The 22,788-nt window shown below is 44.3% G+C and overlaps 2 protein-coding genes and 1 long non-coding RNA gene across 5 annotated transcripts in view; 1 reads left to right on the forward strand and 2 right to left on the reverse strand.

Moving 5' to 3' along the window:
* Positions 1–45: 45 nt before the first annotated feature.
* On the reverse strand, positions 46–3,581 carry VAMP3 (vesicle associated membrane protein 3). The gene is made up of 5 exons (XM_042887729.1): positions 3,494–3,581; positions 2,065–2,146; positions 1,295–1,453; positions 591–642; positions 46–193 (listed from the first exon to the last, which is right to left on the reverse strand). Coding segments are annotated over exons 1-5 (315 nt in total). The 5' UTR covers positions 3,496–3,581; the 3' UTR covers positions 46–173.
* Positions 1,299–6,548, forward strand: LOC122188982. Its single transcript, XR_006181688.1, has 3 exons — positions 1,299–3,197; positions 5,076–5,227; positions 6,115–6,548. It is a non-coding gene; the product is annotated as an uncharacterized LOC122188982 (long non-coding RNA).
* A 546-nt stretch (positions 6,549–7,094) lies between these two features.
* The window catches only part of CAMTA1 (calmodulin binding transcription activator 1), a 203,854-nt gene continuing 188,160 nt past the window's right edge, over positions 7,095–22,788 (reverse strand). For 2 of the 3 annotated variants that reach the window (XM_042887725.1, XM_042887726.1), the window contains 5 exons: positions 22,151–22,397; positions 21,605–21,676; positions 18,261–18,454; positions 17,992–18,066; positions 7,095–8,251 (listed from right to left, as the gene is read on the reverse strand). In XM_042887725.1, coding sequence (XP_042743659.1) covers positions 8,023–8,251; positions 17,992–18,066; positions 18,261–18,454; positions 21,605–21,676; positions 22,151–22,397 — 817 coding nt within the window. In that variant the 3' untranslated portion in view covers positions 7,095–8,022. Of the gene's footprint in view, positions 8,353–17,991; positions 18,067–18,260; positions 18,455–21,604; positions 21,677–22,150; positions 22,398–22,788 lie in introns of all 3 variants that reach the window. The other variant, XM_042887728.1, reaches the window with a different exon arrangement.

Consider the following 22,788-nt stretch of genomic DNA (forward strand, 5'->3'; position numbering starts at 1 on the left):
CGGGCGGCTGTTAGTAACTGACAGGAGTGTCTTAAGGCAACCAGGTAAAGTTAACGTTTCAATCATCAGAAGAGTTTCGCTTTAAACAGCAGTAGGTGGGCTGAGAGTACAGCGGGCTTGGAGCGGGAAGGCTGAGGAAAGGCACCTTCGGTGTGAGGGTTTCCTCCCGTAACTCATTTGGGCACACTCAGGACTACAAAAAAAAAACAAAAAAAAAACAAAAAAAAACAACAAAAAAAAAACAGTCTCAGTCCTTTCCTTTCAGCCCTCTGCCGTAACAACCCCCCACCTTATGGGTTCTGAATGCTGCAGTTGCTCTGTGCTCTCTCAGAGTGCACAGCTGTATGAGAAACGCAGTCTTGCAGCCCAGCGTGCTCACCTTCACAGCTGATTGAGACCCAGTTAATCAGCTTTGCAGCGGGGGTTTATCACTCACTGCAGTCAACAGCAGTGAAAGCAGACAGTACTGCCTGAACGCAGTGTTGTCTGTAACTCCTATAGAGTGTCCCAGCTGCCTCTGAACTTCACCGGCTGGTGAATTCACCACATCTACTCTAACTCTTAGCAATCCCCATCCTGCTGAAACTTACCAATAATGATGATGATGATAATGACAACAACAGCTATCAATATTGCCCACATCTGTGAAGAAAAAGCCACTTGTCACTTGATATAAACTGCACAGGAGTACAGGACAGCAGCCCTTGCAAAGCACTTTCACTTGGTGTGGCAGACCTACCATGGCAATTAAAACCTTTTCCGTATGGAGTCTTGTCTCACTATTGCACCTAGAGATGGTAGGCTTTGTAACACAGCAAATCAGAGTAGACCAAGTTCTTTTCTACAGTGACTCCATGCAGGCAACCACACAGCAGGAATAAAGAACTTAAAGATTACACCTCCTCTTACTCTACACCACATTTTCTGTTGTCTCTGTTGCTCACCAATGAGGATTCCAACCTCCGCCAACAGCTACAACTATAAGGAGACAGTGAGCTAATTCTGCTTGCTTGCACATTAGTATGCATTTTTGGCCTTTTCCTCCTGTATCCCAAAGCCTCAGATTATTGCAGCATTTCTCTGGTCATTACCCACTCACACAAGGCCTTGTATCAAGCAGTATGGCTGGTATCCCACCTTTCAGTTACTTCACCTGACCACTGCCGTGCTTTAAAACTAGATGCTATAAAAGCGAGCACTGCCTGAAGTCCCTTTTGCCTGTGCCTTTTCAGATGCTGACTGTAATACTGTTAGTTGTGATACTGAATACTGTAAGTGTACATGCCATGATTACCTTACAGTTCTTCCACCAATACTTTCTTTTCAGCTTGGCTGCACTGGTCTCAAACTGGGAAGCTCCCGCTTGCAGCGCATCAGCACGGTCATCCAACTCTGACAGCTTCTGATCTCTTTCCAGCACCTTGTCCACATTCACTCTCATGATGTCAACAACCTATATCAGTAAGTTATCAGTTTTATTAATCATTATAAAATTTATTTGCAGGAAACAGATGTTCTCATCTAAGAAAAAAGAAACTCGCCTTTTAGGGTATCTAAACATAAGCCTGAAATTTGCCTGCAGCTGGAATCCCTACTTCTCAGTGTCAGTATTGCCAGTTGTGATGATATTCCCTCTAACCTGGGATGTAAATCCTGACTAGCACCAGAATGACTTGAGGCATTCAAGCACAATAGTCAACCATATGTCACAAAACATTAGCAGCCAGACTGGCTCTTGGCCTCCCCAGGAATCAGGACTTGTTGTATTTAGAGGTAAACCTTCTTTGCTAATGAAGAGAAGCAAGCTTTTTATCTGTAAATCAAAGCTTGTTGTGTTCCCAGCTAGCATTTGGGCACTAGAAGCTTTTCTCCATTTAGTGCAGCTGGAATGGATTATTATTTTTCCAAACCTTTCCAAGACTTAAGGTGACATACAACAAAGAAAGATGAATTATAAAAGGTTTCACCTTCATATCACAGAATACCTACTTTGGCCTGTATATCTATTCAACATACCAGATTTTATTAAGGAAAAGGATTACACTTATCTAGCTAGATTTTTACCTCATCTACTTGATGCTGAGTTTGCTGAAGTCGACGGTTACTGCCAGCAGGCACATTTGTGTTTCCAGGGACACTGGCTGACCTGCAGTAAAGAAAGCCATTGATATTCTGCTTAGTTGCTCTTAGAGATTTTGCTTTCACGTTGACATGCTTACAACGCATAAGTGATCTGACCTTCCTGAAAGCAGGAAACTTTGATTCCTGAAATAATCTTAGAGAAGTTTCATTTCCTTTTGGAAAAGTGATGTTTCAGCAGCTGTCTATAGGTCTAAGTCAAAGTGCATCCTAAATCTTTTGCCAATGGATTGACTGATGTACTAAAAGAGAGTAGTGATTAGCTAACACAACAGCCTATATTAAAGCATATGGCAACTCCTGTAGTGCTCAGAAGGGGGTCAGGTTCTCAAGCACAGGCTCAGCAGCATTCAGTTTTTCAGTAACAAACTATAAGCTTCAAAACCAATTACCAAAGTACAGGAACTTCCACGGTTGTTCTGTGTTCTTGCACAGAGCGGTCATCTGTCTCTATTCTTTTGAAACAGTCGATATTGAGCAAGAGAAAGCACAAGGAAAAGGCACTTGGCATACAGAACAGTTAACCTCTACACAGCCACATTCTTGTTACCCAGTACAACACTGTGATGGATGCAGGAGTTCCTGTATGCATTTCCCAAACCCTGTTCACAGCTTTAATGACTTTCTGTTGTGCAGCTCCGGAAGTCCATTTGCTTTTCTGTGTTTTTCTCTGTCTCTGCATCAAAAGCATGTATTGTTCAGTGCAAACTGATATCCAGAGAGTCGAACCTGAGTGTTGTTTATTTTTACATCTTTGGGCACTAAATTCAAATCTACATTTAAAGGAGGTGGACACACACAGGGACCCACGCCCAAGTACCCTACAATAACAGGACAAGGCTCAAGAGCAGTCCACGTTTGACGTAGTTGCCACTCCGATGTTTTGATGCTCAGGTCACGCTTCCGTGCTGTTTCACTGCTATAAAGATTTAGAGGCTGCTTTCTGAGGATCCAAACGGAACAAACACAAGAAAAAGCCGCCTCTCATTGCTCTGCCTACATCGGCAGCGCCTTCAGGAAAGGATCCGTAAGTTGGCAAGGCCGCCTGCATTGTCACGGTAAGCCGGACGTGCCGGGATGCCCCCCGCCTCCAGCAGCAGCCAAAGGCTCTGGTAGCCGGCGGCTCGAGGCGCGCAGCTCCAGCGGAGGCCGCGCTCGGCCTCTCACGTCTCGGAGCGCAGCCGCCCCGGGGAGCCTCCACCCACGGGCGGCGCCCGGCCGTCATCAGCAGCTCGAGCCGGGCCGAGCCGCCCGCCGTTCCTGCTTCACCCGCCCGGCTGCGGCCGGTCTCCCCGCCGCCCCTCCGGGCCGTTCCCCACCCGCCGGGGCTCCTGAGGCGCAGCTCCGTACTCACATCCTGCCGCGGGAACGGAGCCGCTGCGCACCCAAAGCGTTCGGAAAGGACCCGACAGGAAGTGCGAGCTGCCCCGGATATGACGTCAGAGGGCGGGCCCGGGTGAGCCACGCCCACAGGGGCGGGGCGGGGCGGGAGGATTGGCTGCGCTGCCACAGAGCAGCGGATCGTTTATCGCTGCTTTACGCGCCTGGAGAGCCTCGCGGTCGCGTACCGCGGTTGCATTACTGAAGATCGGTTCGTGCAACTTACGTATCTGCCCAGTGCAATAAGTAGCCATTAATGCTCAGTTACTAAAATTATTGTGATACTAAATCCTGCTAGTTTTCTGCATTAGCAAACCTCGAGGTTCACCAGGATTTGCCCCCATTCTCTGTGCGGTGCTGGAGGCAGCGCCCTGCTGCCAGCTGTGCCAACTCCAGCACTGCGTCCCAAAAAGGGCATCGTTCTGCTCTGTAGGAACGAAACCGACGCAGAAGAGCTCTTCACCCCACTCAGTGCTCACCTGTTGGGCAGCACTGCTTTAAGCTGTGACAGAAGACCTAAGCAGAACTACTGCCAAGGGCTGGTCAGGTATTTACAGACATGCAGTGTCATCACCCGATGGAACCTTCAGAGTATTTTACAACTTAAAAAAAACACTGCATGTCACCTTGGAAATTAATTTCCACTGAGCAAATCTGCAGCTAGGCTGAACCTGTGTTTTTGGGGACTACTGGGTTTTTAACACTTCTGTGTTGTCATTTTGGCAAAACCTGCACAGGAAGCTTTGAGAGGATTGTTACCCAGCACCAGAGATCTAAAACAGTTCTTTTTTTGATGTAAGAGCAGCCAACACACAACAAAAGCTTCTGTTGGCGGTGAGGCCGCAGGGCAGCAGGGCAGCAGGGCAGATGGCATCACACGCTTTCTCTTCAGCTGCAGGTGTTGAATGGGGCTGCTGCAGCACAGCGCTGTGCAGAGCTGGAGGAGCTGCTCCCTGCTGTGTGTTCTGTGCCCAGGCTGAAGGCTGCACACCAGAATGCAGGAGCAGAAGGGGCCGAAGATCCGGAGGCTGCGTTGCTGCCTGCAGTGAATCCCAAAGGCCGCAGACCCAAAGGCAGGCAGACTTTGGACCGTTCCAGTTAGAAGCAGGAAGAGACTAGGTGGTGTTAACAAGCAGCTTCTGTAGCAGAACACATTATTTTGTGGTTTCATATGGCCACTAAAGGGAAATGTCACCTTTTTAAACTAGAACAGATCGTTTAAAAAAAGGCAGACACTTTGTATGGGGAAATTTTCTTTGTTTTTAATTTACAGCAGAAAGAATATAAAGCATTCAGAAAACATTTTCCATATTTTAAGGGCAATTCAAAACATTTTGCATGGTTCCAGCAGCTGAGTTCTTCAACAGATCCATTGATTCAGTGATGCTTCACATGCACGGTTACAAAAATAAAACTTACAAAAAAGAAGACATCTATACTAGTTTTACATGCAAGTCTTGGGGACCCCCCATTGGGCACCAGCTATTGTGTGGAACTGCCATAAGCGTGCAACCAGAGAGGGGGTTCATGTTATATTTTGTATTTCTTTCACACAGTATTACTGCTGTCAAATGCGTTTCACAAAGGAGCAATTCCATGATCAGAAGACAGAAGGTTTGGCTCCTGGCACTTGGGAATCTGAACTTTCCCGGGAAGCTGCACTGAGTTTATCTTCTGTGAAAACAGGAGTTCCACAATGGAGAGAAGGGTGAGCGAATCACTTCACTTCAGTGGGAGTCTCTGCAACTCCCATGCGATGCACTGAAGGGTTATGACCCACACAACAAAGCACTTAGAAGCTGTACTTGGCTTCAAGCAGGCAAGTATTTCTGCTGACCCTACGGAACTTCTTGCACGTTTAACACCAAGTACACGCTTAAACGTTTTGCTGAAGCAGGATCTAGGTTAGTAGATACACCACCAGGCCCATGGATCTGGAAGAGTAATTTGAAATAGCTCTGTATATTACTGAATCATTTTTCTAAATACAGGGAATTAAAATATTTCCACTGAGGTCACTACTCTTGTTAGGAAAAGATCAATTCGCATCGTCACGCACTGGTGAATGTGTGGAGCAACGTTTCAATTTCAGAATGTCAGAGTTCCTCCAGTATTAATACAGAGCATTTCCTATTCATTCCAAGGGAGATTCTTCTGCATTTCTGTTTTTGTGTGTAAGGAAAATTTAACACATAAAGTCCCGATTCCATAACAATAAATTGAGGCTATGAGCTGCCCAAAGCCACAGCATGAGAACCATTCTTCTTTCCTTTTTTTTTTTTTTTTTTTTTTTTTAATTGAATCAGGTCATAAAGCAGCAATTCAGAAATGTACAAGATAATTCTGATAATGAGCTATAGCACACATCTACTGTAATTCAATGCTGGCAGTGAAAAGAAGTAATTAAAAACAGGTACAATTATAGAAAAGGCACCAAGAGCACTGACCCCAGGTTTGTTTTTATGTTTTTTGTTTGTTTGTTTGTTTTTGCCACAATCTTTGTTTTTACTCTTCTTTTAAAGACACCAGTTTAAAAGCTTCTTATGTGTGAGTATCTGTAGGCTTCACAGAAAGCCTTCCGTTTAAACATTGCAGTTGGTGGCCGGGATCGAGCCAGAACGATTCCTCCCATAGGAACAATCCCAAAGTGACATCAGTCCGCTCAGAGACCTGCCGCTGCTGCTAGCAAAACAGACAAGAGGAGCAGCTTCTGACCTCAGACAGACGAACGGAACTGTCTCAGAACGGAACGGAACTGACTCAGACAGACGGCGGCTTCGGAGCTGCTTCCCTTACATTCCTGGGTAGCCGAGATCAGAACCTGCTTCCCATTGTTGAGAATTTGTGACAGTTTTAAATTAGTACTTCAATTAAAAAAAAAAAAAACAACAACACTAATTTCTTTGGCTCCTCACTATGTGGAAATAGCAATATACCATGACACCCCTACGAGATCAGTTTGCATCTTTTTTTTTTTTGTTTTACTTAGTTTTTTTTTTTAATTTTTTGTGCAATTTTTATTACATTTTCTGACTTCCAGCAGGAGATATGAAAATGTGAAAGATATTTTCTACTTTCATACTATTTCTTTTTTTTTTTTTTCTTCATTTTATATTCATTCTAAGTGTTCTTTATTGGAGTGAGTGTATGGTGTTAAGCTAGATACATTTCTGTACTTTTATGATTATCTGCTTTGCAAAAGTAACGTAAGTTTCTGAAGCAATATTAGCATTCACATTACTTGGCACCATTGGCAAAAAAAAATAAAAAATAAAAAGGAAAAAAAAGACGGGGGGGCAAAAAGAAGGAAGGAATAAATAACGGAAATTCAACCAAACCGAACTCCTGGTAGCCAAAATCAAATGTAAACATATCCTTTTTTTTTTTTCTTTCTTTTTTTTTTTTTTTTTTTAAAGTAATGTTGCTCTGCCTTTTTTTCCTAAGTCTAAATACAGTAGCTCTTTTTTGCCATTTAGTCATGCTTTAGCAAAAATGTTCTTCTAAAGAACATTTAAAATAAAGTTTCTTATAGTGAAATAAAGTTTTTGTTTCATTTTACAGACCATAGCCACTAATGCTTTGCTTTTGTTCATTTCTTTTTCTTGAGTTCATGCACATATCTCTTTGTTTTAATATATACAATATGTACAAACAATACATCCACACTCTTCTCGTTCATTCAGACAAAACTATACAAATAATAATTTTATCTTGCCAAGTTATTGACCCTTTATGAATAAAATATTTAGTAATTAATCAATATATTCCCTTTCAAATATTTTTTTCTCATTTTCCATTTCTACCTTCTATATATACAGAAACTGCCCAGATTTGATGAAAGAGCCAAAAAAAGAAATTTACTGGCCAGAATGCAGCACCACTCTGCTCTTTAGGTGGTATAAAATGTCCAGGCAACAAATGTATGTGACTCTGCAAAACGACAAGAGGTTTGACAGTTACGACAAAAAGCTACATGTCTTGCAAATTATTGTAAGAACTTAATTAAAATAACAGTACGTGAAAGTAAGGCTAGAAAATAAAGTGCTGAATATGAGAGAAAATACATGGCAACTGATACGTTTTTGCAGGTTCTAGAGTAAAAATACCAAAAAGAAACTTTTTAAAACTTGCTTAAGTTGCTCTCTCTGCTTCTTGCACGTTACCCGTTTATCTCACATGCCAACCCCTTCTCAAAGTTCCCACGGGATGTATTAAAAACCTGCAGATTTAAAAAGTTGCATTAAGTGTGCTGTAGAGATTTAAATAAAACACAAAGGACAGATGTGCAAAGGAAATGAGGATGCATGGACCCAATAAGGACGTACTGATCTAAGCCCCTCCACTGAGACTCTCAAAGCTTCAGTTTCTTGGAGATGACCGACAAGTGCAGGAACACCATTCTTGTGTTGCTTGTGCATTCCCACCTTTTCTGAACAATATTTTTGGTATAATATTTGTACAGTTCCACATGTTGTTCAATACAGCCCTATATGAAAAGGATAATTAATCGCTTCTTCCTTCTGGGAGAATGAAGCAACTCACAAATTCTTCCTGGTGTCTTTTTTTTATTCCTATGATCCAACAGAAGATTGAGTTCCAAGATGTCTTGCTGAACAAATTAAATGTTGTCCATGAAAGTGCAAATGCAATGACCAAAACATTACTGTTAAAATCCTGCAGATGGTATTTCCAGAACTGCAGTGGGTATTTTTGTTGTTGTTGCATGTCTCTGCTAAAAACAGAAAATGAAAACAGTCTGAGAAGCAATGTCACATTGCTACGGGATGCTGCTGCTTATCTTCAAGTTCCTTGGCCTTTTTCAATTCTTTCACTCTGAAAAAACAAAGAGGAGCTATATAACACTTCTAATCCAAAACACCTTCAATACAGAAAAATCAAAGCCATTCCTCCCTCTATCTTCCAGTACAAAAGAGACAACTCTCAGAGCAATGGCAGCAGGGCCGTACGCTGCTGACACCATAAACAGTTGGAAGCGCAAGAGTGGGACAGCAGAAATCTGAGACAAAGCACATTTGGACACATAACCTAATTTCCAGCTACTGAGCTAACGTGCTCTCATTCCAGCATTGCTGTGGTATGCATGTCAGCAAAGGAGCCCAACCAAACTGGCAGCCCCTGTACCTGAAGGCGGTGTGGCAGAGCTGGGCAGGCTGCTCAGCTTCTGCAGCTCACAGCTCCCTTCCATGGAGCCACCCTGTGCCCTGCCTGCTTCCTCTGCCTTTCCTCCTGCCCTGCAAGGGGACGCCCACCCCTAAGGGAGCAGAAGACAGCTTAAATTAAGGTGATTTAGCTGGACGTGTATGTGCCCAATTACTCCAGTTACAACTTGAAAGCACAGGTAACAAAGGTACAGTATACAGAATCACATTGGGGCTGCAAATCCACGTAACAGAATCCAATTAAAAGCAAACAAATTTAGTGAAGGCTAAATAAATAAAAATTAGACACTAAGAGGTATCAGGAGAGCTAAGCTGCAGAAATGTCCGTCTGTAGCCTCTTTAAGCAGACTTCCACTCATATGTTATCTTTTGGCTCTTCTACCAGCTTGCTCAGGGTGTGAACTGACCTTCGTGTCACTGTTTTATTTATCTTTCTGTATATACAACGACAGCAGTCAGGAGGAGCTGGCTGCTTTAACTCTGAGCTCACTGACAGCTCCAGCACTCACAGACACTCAGCTTGTGAAACTTGAGGAAACAGGAGCCCGTGAACAAATCACACTGATATAAGCAAGGTCAGACCTTTGCTGGTTATCTCACGCTGCTTGAGAATATCATGCCTGGAAAGACAGAGGGTTCTGTCAGTCCAGATGTGTGTGCCATTCTCAGAGCCTGCAGATCTACCTTCAAGAGGCCCTGCCACTCCTGAAACCCAAGTCTGGCAGAGAGGAAGCCTCAGTACAGCTCTCTGAGATGCCAAGAACTGCTCTGATTTCCCGGCAGAAGAAAGGGCAAGGCAGCAAGCAGCACCATGTGCTCTGACTGCCTACTTGGGCAGTGCTGTGCTGAGCCTCAGTTCCTCCTAGTATCACAGTGATGTTTTCTACAGGGAAATTGTGGCTCTGCACAAGCTGGCATCTAAAAGATCCTGCAGACATCAGAGCTCTGAGCGAGGGCTTCAGCACTGTACAGTAGACAGCAAGGCCCTGCTTGCCTCCAGGGGGCTGTGATGTGTTATGGTGTTACCTGCTGGTAAGTCCACATCATCCTTTCAACTACAGTAAACCTATGAGAGTTGGTGCAGTGAACTGAAAACGTTCACAAAGACAATTTGACCATCTTCAGTATATTTAGTTTTCTTGTAATAGAAAAGCAGCCTCTCCTTTGAAATCTGTAATGTTTCTTTTGCTGCACCACTTAGAAACAGAAATTGCATCAAGGTAATTGCTGTACTAGAAAAACACCTGCCTCAGGGCAGTAGTCCATTGTTAAGGTTTAGATTAACTATACATCTGTTCAAGATACCATCTATTAATGCATGGTTAGCAGTGCAACTTCCAAGTGTTTTCTGTTGCACTTCAGTACTGCAATGTAAAATTAAGCAGTTATTGTAGATCTCTTACTGAGAACATGCACATTATTTAAGCTAGTGGCTCTTTCATTGAGACATGCTACACCTCACTTTAGCACTTCAACATGCAAAATCTACACTAACAAAGCATTTTTGCAGGAAGAATGCAAGACATGCTTTGCTGCAAACTTTAACCTACAGCATGCAATATCTGTACTGGTGCAGACCTACTGGATCTATTTAACTGGAACATACATGCCAAGGCGAGTTATTATAGCTATACTATATTACTAGTTACTGTATTACAAGTTACCATTACACTCAACATTTGCACTAGCACAGATCTGCTGAGAAACATACAACGCTTTCCTTGGTTAAATGTGTTTTACATTGATTTACATATTTTCAGGCTGATAAAAATTCTGCAAGTGCAATAATTATTGATTAAAAACCCAGTCACATACTAGTATTGAATTTCCCTATCGTGCAGTTACAGCCTTTGAAAATTTGTCACGTGTACCACCACTGACAGATGCAGCTCAGTATAAAATGGCTTGAAAGAAACTATGAATTCCACCGCATTTATAAACTTCAGGATGATGACCATCCCAACTTATTAAGCTACTACATCTGTTTTTAATTAAACTAACCTCTGTGTGCAGTAAACAGAATTGGGCTCTAATGGGAGTGCAGATAGGTACCAGGAGTTCTTTATTTGCCCACTGCACCAGCAGCGTGCAGGAAGACCTGCAGCCTGTGGCTGGTGTTCCCTCCTCCTCACTCTGCGGAGTAAGATCCAGGGATGCCCTGAGTTGCTCTCCCCTCTTCTGGCTGCAGGTTTGAGGCAGTGCTGCTCTGCTGAGGAACTGCAGCATAGCACAGCCAGAGTAGAACTTAAAGTAGTTCTTTACTCAGATCTTCGCTTTGATTTTGTTACTGCAGTATGAAGTGTCAACATGAGCCTGGGGTTAGCATCTCCTCTTTGTTAATCCTCTGCATAATAAACCTCCTGCATTTTCAAGTGCAGTTAAAACTTGACGGGAAATAGCTCTGGACAAGGCAGGACCCTTAAAAATAAAAATACACTGATGAAGTGCTGTTAGGACAGCTTTTAAGTGAGCAGCATAGCACTGCCTGCATGTTGGAAGGCAACCTACCTTGCCTCCTGTATCTGTACTCTCAAAATTCAGATAAAGGAACAAGGCCAAAGTGTAGGACTTGGAGTTACAAGCATTAATAAAGTACTCTAAGGGAAAGCACACTAATGGATTTTACAGAACAGTGCAGACTACTGCAGAAAAGAAGAATGTTCTCAGAGAAGACATTTCAGCCTTGTTTGGCAGACTAATTGTGAAACTTTGTGTTTGTTTGTTTTAATAACAGGAAAGTGAGAGAGCTGAGAGCACATCATACCAGCAGGCCACGTGCTGACAGATGGCATACAGATCTCAGCAGACGTTCATAGGCACCAGTTTGGATCTCTTCTAAAGCACCTCCTGTTGCACGAGGACTGGTGGTGAGTTCAAGTGCAAGCCAGAGCACACCAGAAAGGGCACTGGGCTGCAGCTGTCCCCAACAAGAAGTACCACCTCACTTCAATAGCCACTAGAACCATGCACAGAATTACAAGGACTGCACTTTCGTTTTTGCAGTGAGGAAGCAGTCAGCAAAAACCTCCTCAAACAAACTTTCTCTAGATGTAAGCATCTCTGAAGTACAAAGTCATTCGCTCAGCAATCGCTGAAGAGCAGATGGACAGAAAAAAGCACGTGCAATAGAGACAGTGACTGCTAAGGGGTCCGAATCACAGCCATGGCGCTGACACACGAGAGGGGACAAGAAGATGATTTCACCTCTGAGCTCAACACTGGAGACCTACGTCCCGCTCCACACAGCTCTGTCAGACCAAGCCTCTGCCCTCTGAGCAGTGGGACTTCCTTGGGCACCACAAGGACGTTGCATCATTACGTGCTGAAGCAATGTGGAAAGCAGCCCCAGAAGCGAGCAGCAGCTTCTCTCCCCACGTGCCCTCCCGAGTCTCGTATGGGAGTGCATCAGCAGATGAATTAGGCCTACTTACAAAGAATTACAGCAAACAATGGCTTCATGGGTAAAGCGTAACACAAAGCTGCTTCATCAAACTGACTCCATAATGCCCAGCCAGGGAAATGTTTAATGAATCTGTGAGTTTTACAGCAGTAAGTTCTGGCAATGCTGAAGATCGGTGTAACGCACAGGGTGCAGGAGCCAGGGAAGTCTTTTCCGGCAAGTTACCTGTTGCTCTGAGAGCTGAAATAGCCTGTGGGACATTTAAGAAAAGGGAGCTCTTGCCTTTCTCCAGATATCTCATTTGGGTTGCAAGACAAAAAAGACAGAAAGGCCCAATAAGAATGACACCCCAGAGTACGCGGTCTGCAATTTAACACACACATTTGAGCTCCAAACACATTCAGCCCCTGCAAGAGGGAAATGAAAGAAGAAATTACTTTGGAAACGTCTCTCACAGTGCTGCATATCCCAATATATTTCCTCCTAAACTTGAACAAGTGGGACTTTTCAATCCCTTGTAACGTTCCACCATTCTCAATATGATTAAGAAGAAATCAGGTACTTAAATGCAATTGCATATATTAAAAGAATAAAATAAAATAAACTAGAAATCCTGGTTGTAGTGGAGTAGGAAAAGGTTTGTCACTGAAATGCCGAGAAAGGGAAGGTTATGTAGAGAACAACAAAACACAGCGATCGTTGTTTTCTCAGGTACAAAATAAAGTTATACTTACCAGAGGAACTGAATTCAGGCACTATGTGCACGCTCCCCAAACTGGAGAGCAGCACTTAACGAAATAATAAGAGACGAGGTAGAAGGAAGGAGAATCTACTTCTAAACGAAAGAGGCCACCAATGAATATTTTCTGCTCATCACAGGTGGCAGCAGCTGTGCCTGTTCTGTCCCAGAGGGGACAGAAGTTTTACCACAGGCACAAAGAGAGCAGCCAGCATGAAGAGACCTCAGGATCTGCTGCTGATCCCAGCCCAGAGGAGAAGGCACAGCTCAGGCAGACACCCGTGATCATGTCCTACACCTACCAACAAAGGTCTCCTTCACAGGGAGCTGCAGAGGATGACTTCCCCAGGCCAGCTGACACTGCGTTCCCTGAGATGAAAGCTATGACTTCAAGGCAGTAACCACCGGACCCCTTTCGTCTATAAAGCTCCTTAACTTCTACACTAGATTTAGCCTCACTTCAGTTGGACAAAAACAAATCTCTCCCTGTCTCATTTCTCTGATCCTCGTGTAATGTAACCCAAATAAATCCAGGAAAATTAATGAAAAATATTTATCTCAAACTGAAACACAGATGCAAATACTGCGACTGTTTATCTGCATATGCAGACTGCACGAGCAGCGTCAGTGTACAGAATACCTGCACTCTGTATGCAACATTCCTTCAGGAGGGGGGACATGTCAGCCTGTGCACGTCAGAGAGCCCAAAAAGCTTTCCATGTGTGCGTGCGGAGACAGCAGATGGACATACACTGCTATACAAACTCAAGGCAGCAAAGAATTATTTGCCCTAACGGAGTTTTTTTGGCAGAACAGCAGCTGATATACTTCACGAGAGATATTTGATAGGTATTTTATGGTTAACCTTTTCCAGGCAGTGAAAGAAAGCTCACTTAAGCCAAATAAAAAGATCATACGAAGGCAAAGCCAAATGCTCTTTAGTAAGGAAAGCATCACCTATGCACCCAGAACAGTTTTTGCTGAGACATGCTAAGGTTGTCACAGCCTCCCCCCTCACATACTGCCCATTCCTCACCATGGAACACGCTAATTTTGCATGACTGGTATTCTTTTCCTGATCTGTGCTTCTTTGGTGATGGGCTTTAGATGCAAATCCAAATGGCTGCACCATTGGCTGTAACAATGTATAGAATGACAAATCAGTGCCTCAAAAATAAAACACTGAGCTACCAGGAGAGGAAGGACGTTACCAACACCATAAATGTACCTAAATGTCTCCTTCTGCAATGGGTTCTTGTATGATTTTTAACACCAGCAAAACAATATTCCCATGAGCCCCTCACCTCACTGTCAGATGGGAATGAGGAGATGGAACACACTCCAGCATGGGGTATCAATGCTTACTCCTACAGCACTTTATATGAAGAATGCTATTACGGTCCTTCCCTTGGAAAAGCTACCAGCACTACATCTGTCCCTGCAGGCAGCAGTAATAAAGCTAAGGGCAGACAGCTACACCACACCTAGCAGTTGGGTTTTGCTTAGTATTTTTCTCATCACTAGCTCAAAGCCTTTTTAATTCCATAATTCGTTCAAAGATTTTGACTGCTTTTACTGAAACTTCCAACGCTGCCGTGGCACTCAGTCTCCCTGTGGAGCACCCAGTGCTACACAGCAGCTGTGCTGCTGCTCTCCTTCCCATGCACACACGCTACAAAAGGCTGAAACGCACAAAGTAGCCTTGATTTGTATTGACAGAAAATTCATTATTGTCCAACAACCACTCATGGAAACAAGCAAGCTTCCAACATTCGTGCTCCAAGGTTTGACACATACACTCCTCCTCGCTGTCTCCTGTACCACTGCCCTGACTGCAACATAGATCAGCTTCAGCACATCTTGCAATTGCAGCAGCATCTGCTCTCTGACTGGGAACCACCTGCTAGCCAAAGCACATCAGGCAGCTGCAGGGCTGGAAAGCTTCAGTGTGTGCTCACCCTTCTGCTGAGCAGCAAAGCAGCCTGCCATGCGTGGTCCAGCACACAGGAGAGCAGACTGTCCACACAGAGAACGACACATCCAACAGAAGCTTACGCAGCAGTGATTCTAAGAGTTACAGCAATTTTTATTCATCGTTTTAACTTTCCCACAGCATGGACTGACAGTAACAGCTTAGAGAAGCAGCTGTCAAAGATCTGGCCCTGTCAAAGTAATCAACCAGGCATGTAACTTACCACAAGCAACTTCTGGGAGACAAGTATTGGTGCTTAGCCATCTTAGGATGTAAAGAGCTCTTCTACTTCACTTTGGCTCAGGCAGAATCAAATACCCATCTAGTGTAAGCTGCACCTGCACAGCAGCTTATAACCTGAACACCATCGCATTGCTCATGACAAAGGGCATCGTTACACAGTGAGGGTGTGTAAGTGCAGACCCAGTCAAGTTCCAAGATCTACTAATAGTTACTTTGGATACTGTAAAATATCCCATCAACACCAGCACCTAAGCATGCCCATGATGAATACACATGTCCTTTTTCACACACTCATGCATTGGTAATATCTACTGCGGAGCTCTGTCCTGTTATAAAAGCAGCAGTGTTAGTCATTGCAGTAGGGTTAGTTTATACAGGATTTTGTTTATATAATTAATGGAGGTGAAACTTACTGGCGTATCTTGGCTGCAGCCCCATGCAAGCAAGCAGAAAGCAAAAATATTTAAAATGGAAGAGAGGAACTGGCTAGCAGGCAGCTACACTCACCCTTTTGTACAGCCTATGGTCCACCAGTGGGCTTCAGATTGCAAAACAATACCAAAGAGCTATTAGCACACACATGGCAATAACCATACCTTACCAAGAGTTTCACTTCAGAGAGAAGGAGATAACACTTCTGCTTGCCTGGAGAGAAAGAACCCTTCCCACCTCCTACCTAACGGACTTCTTCTCTTCACCAGGGAAGAGCAGTCCTATGTTTAGGTGTTCTAGGGTAGGAACTAAGTAAAACAAACCCAATACTGTCATCCCCATGGTATTTCCAGCTGCATCTTGCCTTCCCTTCTTTCAATCCAAACACTACTCCACAGAAGATACTGCAGATCATAATCACAGTAGTAATGGTGTAGATACTTCCAAGAAGAAGTAAATTTTCATACAATTCAGAGAATGAATATGAAATAGTACATTATCTTCCTGGTGAAAGCTGATTGTATGGACCATACAAGGATTCTGTTCAGCTAACCCAAACCTACTCCAGAACTCTCCATTTTCCTTACAGATCTAAGTTAGTCAGAGGTCACTGAATAGGTGGAGTCTTTCCCAAACAATTAAATACGAAACCTTTGGCTGTCTGACACAGGACAGGAGACAGGCCAACCCACAGCAGCTGTCACAGCAAAGTTTGGAAGTTAAGTCAGCTGAGCAAGGAACGTGGCCTGGGCAAGGAACGTGGATGGGCAAAGATCTGCTGTGAGGTCAGGAAAGTTCTATTTTTCATTCTCTACAAACAACGGTTCAGAGATGAGTCACGCTGGTACCACGTTACGGCTGATGCGTATCCTTCACCAGACTTTTGTCAATATAACAGGAGATGGACAACTATTTTTTTCAATGTTAAATGGAAAAGATGTGTCTGATCATTAGAATGACTGGTGATGATGAATAATCACTTTTGTCCCTGTGCTGTATGCTAACACTCAGCCATTAGAGCTCCAATATCCTCTCTAAAGCCAAAAACAAAAACTTACATCCTTCTTATTTTCAGCAACATCTACTCATCCATTATGAAAAGAGCTCCAGGCACAGAGCACCCATTGTTTGTTTGCAATCATCAGGAATACTGTCTGAATGGGGAACAAGGGTGGGTTCAGACAAAAACGCTTGTGATTGCTTGGAGAAAGTACCTGATCACGAAGGTGACTGTTTTCATTTCAGAAGGAAAAGAGAGGCTTTTGCTGCTCAAAGGAAAGATCAGAGCATAGGCAACAGGGAAGGATTTGCCTGCAAACTTCAGTGATGCAAATGAGTAAGTAGTGATGCAAATGAGTAAGTCTTGCACTGCAAAGGGAATAGGAAATGCTGAGAACATGGAACAAGATGAACTGAAGGCAAGAAAAACTGCTGGAACTATGGGCACTCCTGAAGAGTCAAGGTTAGCTGACAGCTAGAGATCTAACAATGTGAGTGCTCTGCAGTCTCCACAGATGACAACACAGGTGGCTTCTCCACAGACTGCCTGGACCTCAAGCGGAAGGAAGTTCCAAGTCTTTGTCCACCTCAGTGGGACCAACCTGCCTAATGAACACAACCAAACCTTCCAGTCCCTTCCACACACCCCACTGACAACGAGAAGCCATCTGTGCTTCTTTGCCAACTGTCTGACCTGCTGTTAGAGGATGAAATGCACATGTGGTGAGAATGGAGAGTAGAGTCAGAAAAATCTGAATTCACCTCTGTCCAGGCAATTTACAGTTTGCAGCCTAGGCTATTTGGTGCCTTTTAATCAGGAAATCAGAACAGACACCTGCACACGGCAGATGCAGTAGTGTGAGGCACAAGGAAGTGTGTGGGCAAGCGCACTGAGGTTCCCACAGTGGCACAGAGGAGTCACTGTCATATCTACCTGTACTCCAATCTGCTGAGGTCTGTGTGGAGTGGCTGAACTAACTTGTCTACTGCTCTGTCGGCACATTCCACTTGTCTACTATAAAGAAGCTGTATTTGATGAGAGTGACCTCACTGATGGTTTCTGGTGTATTCCAGACATCGCATTTTGCTCTTTAGCACATACCACAAATGCTCTGTGTAGTGCACAGGTCAGTGCAGCACTCATGCATTGCTGCTATCCTTCAAAGGATATCCTTCTTTTTTTCCCCCCCTCAAGCTTCCTCAAGTCCAACTTTAAGAATCTTCTGCCTTCCTTTGCTCAAACTTCCACCCGAGTCTGTCCAGCACAACCTTGGGTGCTCTACCATCCCAGCAGTGCAGCTCGGTGTGATGACTGCCTTTCTGCAGCATTCCTAAGTTAGAGATTTCCTTTCTGCCAGTTCATCTTGAAATCAGCTGTGCTGTGTTATTCCATAAAAGATCTGAATAGAATCGATTCTGCTCCCCTTTACACTGCACTCACTGCTGACACACATGAATACATCACATTGCTCTGCTGAAGGGCATTGACCAGAGGGTGATGTCATACCTGTGGCGGCAGCGTCGTAAAAACCGCATAATCTTGCGAGCAGCTTGGTCCTGCTTCTTGGTAAGCAGACTGCTTCTAAACATACACACACACAAAAAAAACCCAACTTTGAAGCACAAACGAAAAAGGGGGGACTAGCACTAAATGCAAGAATAATTATCCTACAAAACATTGTACTTATCCCACCACCTACGTCCATTACAGCGCAGCTCTGATCTAAGCAATGACACACACGTATCCTGGTGGTTTCTGACAGCCTGGCAGCTCACCTGAGTTTCTGCTGCACAATGGTGGCCGTCCGACGGTTCTGCCTCCTCTTCCCACATTCTTTGTAGCTGCGGTAGTACTGCTGGATCAGCATCGCGGCCCGTCGGCTCTGCTGGAATTTCTTCTGCTCATAATAGCTTCGGAATTTGCTCTGGATAAGAATGGCAGCTTGCGTCATCTTTTTATAAAGTGCATACTAGGAGAGAAACAAAGAGAGGCTGAGGCACTCCAGAAGCCCCAGTGAAAAGCAAATTCCTATAGCAAAAGGCTCTCATGCCACTGAGACACAGTGGAAAACAAATGAGCACCTACTGACTGGTTGGGACTCTGAGAAAAAAGGCAACAGCCGATGAGAGCTGTGAAATAGGTGCAGAACCTTCTTAAAGCTCTCACTAAATCATATCTTTCAAAGGAGTTACTTTCAGAACCTTATTTGCTGTTCACAGGTGTATTTCACTGTCCCAGGACAACATTTTGAAGAACCAAATTAAATCAGCTTTGTCCATGCCATCACAGAGTGCTGCAAACGTCTGGGCTGCTCACGTATCCGTTTCAGTCCAAACATCTCAAATAGAGTAACATTCCACTCTCACTTAAACCAAAACCCACAGTAATTTAGCAAGTCTAAGACCGAGCCTATGGCATAGACAAAACTAATTGTGTTTGAAGTCTGTTGCCAGCACTGACTGAACCTGGAAACCTCTACAATCTGTCACCCGCATTGGAAACCCTCTGCAGCACCGCAGTGTTGCTTCTCTCCACACACTTCCCAGTGAAGCAGGAACCCTTTAAAAGCCAATCTGTATGGTACGCCCTTTCCCCTTTAAAACAAGCAAGTAGGAGGCTGCTCAGCAGAGATCAAACACCACCACACCTATTGTTTAACAGCCATCTTTTATAAGAGTAATAGAGATGCAAAATAGTACAAAGAAGTTGCTCTCACACCTCTGAGCTGACACTATGACAGAGGTTACTTGGAAAGCTTTATCACATTCACAACTTGGTGACTTCCTGCTGTTCCGGGAAGTTCATTTTAGCAGCTCTGACATCTGCTCACTTTATTGGGCAGACGGGACACAGACGCAGCCCGCAGCCCTGTAGGGGCAACGCCTGAAGATATTGTAGAGGACTTTATGTGTCCGGTGGGAAAGCAAAAATAAAAAAGCAAACGAATAAAAAAACCCCAACATGATCCCACAAGAACCAAGAAATCCCTCCAGTACTATCACAGACCACCATTTACCAAATTTCACTTTTTGGAATTGAAGCAGTCATTAGGTGCACTTATATTTTGTCATTATTTCTTTTCTTTTTTTCCTTCTCCTGCTTTTATACATTTGTAAATAGAGCAGACTGCAGTTTTAAATTAGCTATTTTAAATAAGTCTGCTCGCAGGTTGGCCGTGTTTTTTCTTCCAATTTTTAGCCCAGAGGGCACTTCTGTGGCTGAGTTACAAACCCCCGAATAGAAGGGTTTAAGTCTGAAATGGTGATGTGAGCTACGACTGTTCCAATGTCCTCATAGGCCTGCGCTGATCTCAGTAATGCAGTGACAAAGCAGCAGAGTATGGCATGTGAAAGAGAAAATCACAGCCTCTGCATGCAGAGCCCAGCAGCGTTCACACTTGGATGGCGTTACCTGCTCTGCTCCTGACTCTCTGGCCTGCCCACAACTGCCTCTCCTCCTCTTTTCCCTCCCTGAGAAGAGGAAAGATGGAGAAATGACCCAACCTCTGCCTCACCCCAACAGAGGCCAGAGGAAGCTGAGAATGGAAAATCAACTGGGGATGCATTCCCTCCAGGAAAAGCACGCCTTGCGTCCTGGTGAGCTTTAGAAAAAGCTCAGCTGATTTCAGAATGCTTACAGCAAGACGCTGTGTAGCTGGAAAATCTGTCATTACAGCAGAAAATTACTGGCAGCGACCAAAGTAAGAGTGGCTGTGCCTCCAGCATGTGCAGCACCACACAGGAGATAGTGGTCTAAGGAATCCATGGCACAGTGATCCTAAATGCCAACAGTCAAAGCCTTCTGGGCAGCAGGCACAGCACAGAGAGCAGTGGCTGCATGGTTGGGACAGGCGCTCCCCTACACTCCCTGAATGCCAAGGCAAGGATCACAGTGACAGCTAATGAGCAGCAGCAAAGGAAAGCTCCTCTTCTGGAAACAAACTCCAAAACACTGCCTGCACCTCAGCCCATCACTGTGTATATGAGCTTCTGTAGAAGCAGGAGATTTGCTTTTTCCAGCGTCCTTCTACGCTGACATGCTGTGGCACAGCAGCCCCTGCATCCCCTTCTGGAGAGGTTTGGTTTGTCAGTGATTTATCTGCCACAGATACTGTGAAAACATTTCACTGAATGCCAGTTCTCCTGCTTTATACTGAATGTGAAAGCTTTTCACCCAACGGGAACGGTTCCCAAAACAGTGTTTGTATTACCTTCAAGGCTATCCAAGTAAGCTTAGGGAGAAACAGAAAATACACAGTTAATGTTAGTTCTACAAATAAAGAATTGGAAAAAATATATATATATTAAAAAAAAATTAACCCATCTTCTTTCAAAAAGATGCGATTCCAGGAAATTTCAGGATCCCAGACAGAACAGTTTGCCGAGCAGCTTTTGAAAGGAATTCGGTTTCCTGTTTACAGGAAGCATCACTCCAGGACCGACACGGGACAGTTTGAATGTACAGCACAACGCGGTCATTGGGCACCAGAAATGCTTCTCAAATAAATGTTTTTGAAGGTTGGAAAAGAGTTCAGCATCTTGCCTTTCATCTTACACCACATGCCTGTGTGGAGCAGACAGCTCGAGTCGAAGGCACAGCAACTGCACAAGGTGGGCTGCAGCACCCACCAAAAACCCAAGCCAAACCAAAACAAACTTCTTGTTCTGGGGTTGAGAACTCAGCCTAAAAACTTGTCTCCAACCAGAGACTGGAGAACAGTCTCAGTCCTGGAACAAGCAGCAATGAGCTTTAGCACAGGACTTGCTATAGCTTAGAAGTTTAGGATGTGCAAAATAAAACAACCTCATTTTTCATCTTCACCCTCATCCAAGGCAAAACCAACTTCAATTTCACAATGAAATTTGGCAAGCAACTAGTTAGAGAACAGTCTCACCAGGCATGCATGTTGGCCAATACAGGATATGTTACTGCCCTCTGTCTCACAGCAAAGCCAAATCCTTTCAAGGAAGAATCCTCTGAATTAAGATTCAGGATACACATTTTCTTCCCTTTTTAATTCTGCCTGAGCAGGGTAAAATGCATACAGGAAAAATTCCCACTACAGAAGGCTGTGTTTGTGGCACTTGTTTGGTTCAGAAAATCTGACTTCCTTGATTACCTGTTTGTATTTTCGGTAGCAACGCTGAATGACAGCAGCAGCCACCTCTTGCTGTTCCCGGAGTGGACGACCCTGCGTGGAAAAGCAAAGCAGCAATCATCAGACTGCACCAAAACAGGACAGTGGTTTTTAACAGCAGCTCACAGCAGTTTGCAGGGCACAACTTCCAAATCCCTCCTGCTACTGTTACATGGTCTGATCCACATCTACACATTTTCCAGAGACACCTCTACATCCAATTCATGTAAGAGAGAAAACCCTCAAAATTGATCCCTGGGCTGAGCATGCAGCTCACCAGAGCTTGTACTTGGAGGACATTTTCGAGTGTTGTGCCAGCACAGAACACATACTACAGCATGGGATACTCTCCCTGGTACAGCAGATGCTATGCAAACACCAACGAGTGGATGCTAGCAGCACTGAAAACATTACGACAGAAACAAAATTTTTGTTTGACCCTGGAGTGGATATTACCCACATTTTATTCTGCAACAAACTGTACTCTCACATCTGATGAGGAAGACATTTTATGTTCTGGCCACATACCTTATATTTCCTGAAGACTGTCTGGACGAGTTTGGCAGCTTCATAGAGCTCTCTCTGCTCATGATCAGACAGAGTTAACTGTGCAAACTCATTTTCTACCTTCTCGCTGGTGGATGCACTCAGAAATTCAGACCAGTCTGCTGCCGAAGGAAGGCTGGGTTTCTCAAAAGCTATTTCACTGATGGGTGAGCCTGCAGGGCTCAAGCTGGTGTTTGAAGAAGGGGTCAAGGGTTCACTATACAGATTTCTGAAATACCAAATCACAGGAGGAGTTACTGCTTGCAAAGGAGCTGGACTGGCATCACAGACAAGGAATTCAACATTTGTGAGTTTAAGGGAGAAACTCAAGCACCCCTCTGCCTCTGCACCCAACATCCTGCATTTCTAAGCCTGCCTGTATTGCACTGCATGGCTTTGGGAAAAGAAGTCAGGAGTCAGCCCTTGTGGCATTATTGAGATTGTGCTACACTTCTCTCCTGCACGCACTTCCATTCTTCCATGAATGTGCAGCTGTGCTGGCAATGATACATCTGTGCATGAGTGCACGCCTGGCTGGAAGCACCCGCATTAAGTGCCACTGAGAAACAGTATCTGCAGCTGCCCAGCACGGAGCCCACCTAAAAAGCCCAGCGCCCCAA

This window comes from Lagopus leucura, unplaced genomic scaffold (genome assembly GCF_019238085.1).
Source record: "Lagopus leucura isolate 7727_CA_CO unplaced genomic scaffold, USGS_WTPT01 Super-Scaffold_100106, whole genome shotgun sequence".
Lineage (NCBI taxonomy): Eukaryota > Metazoa > Chordata > Aves > Galliformes > Phasianidae > Lagopus > Lagopus leucura.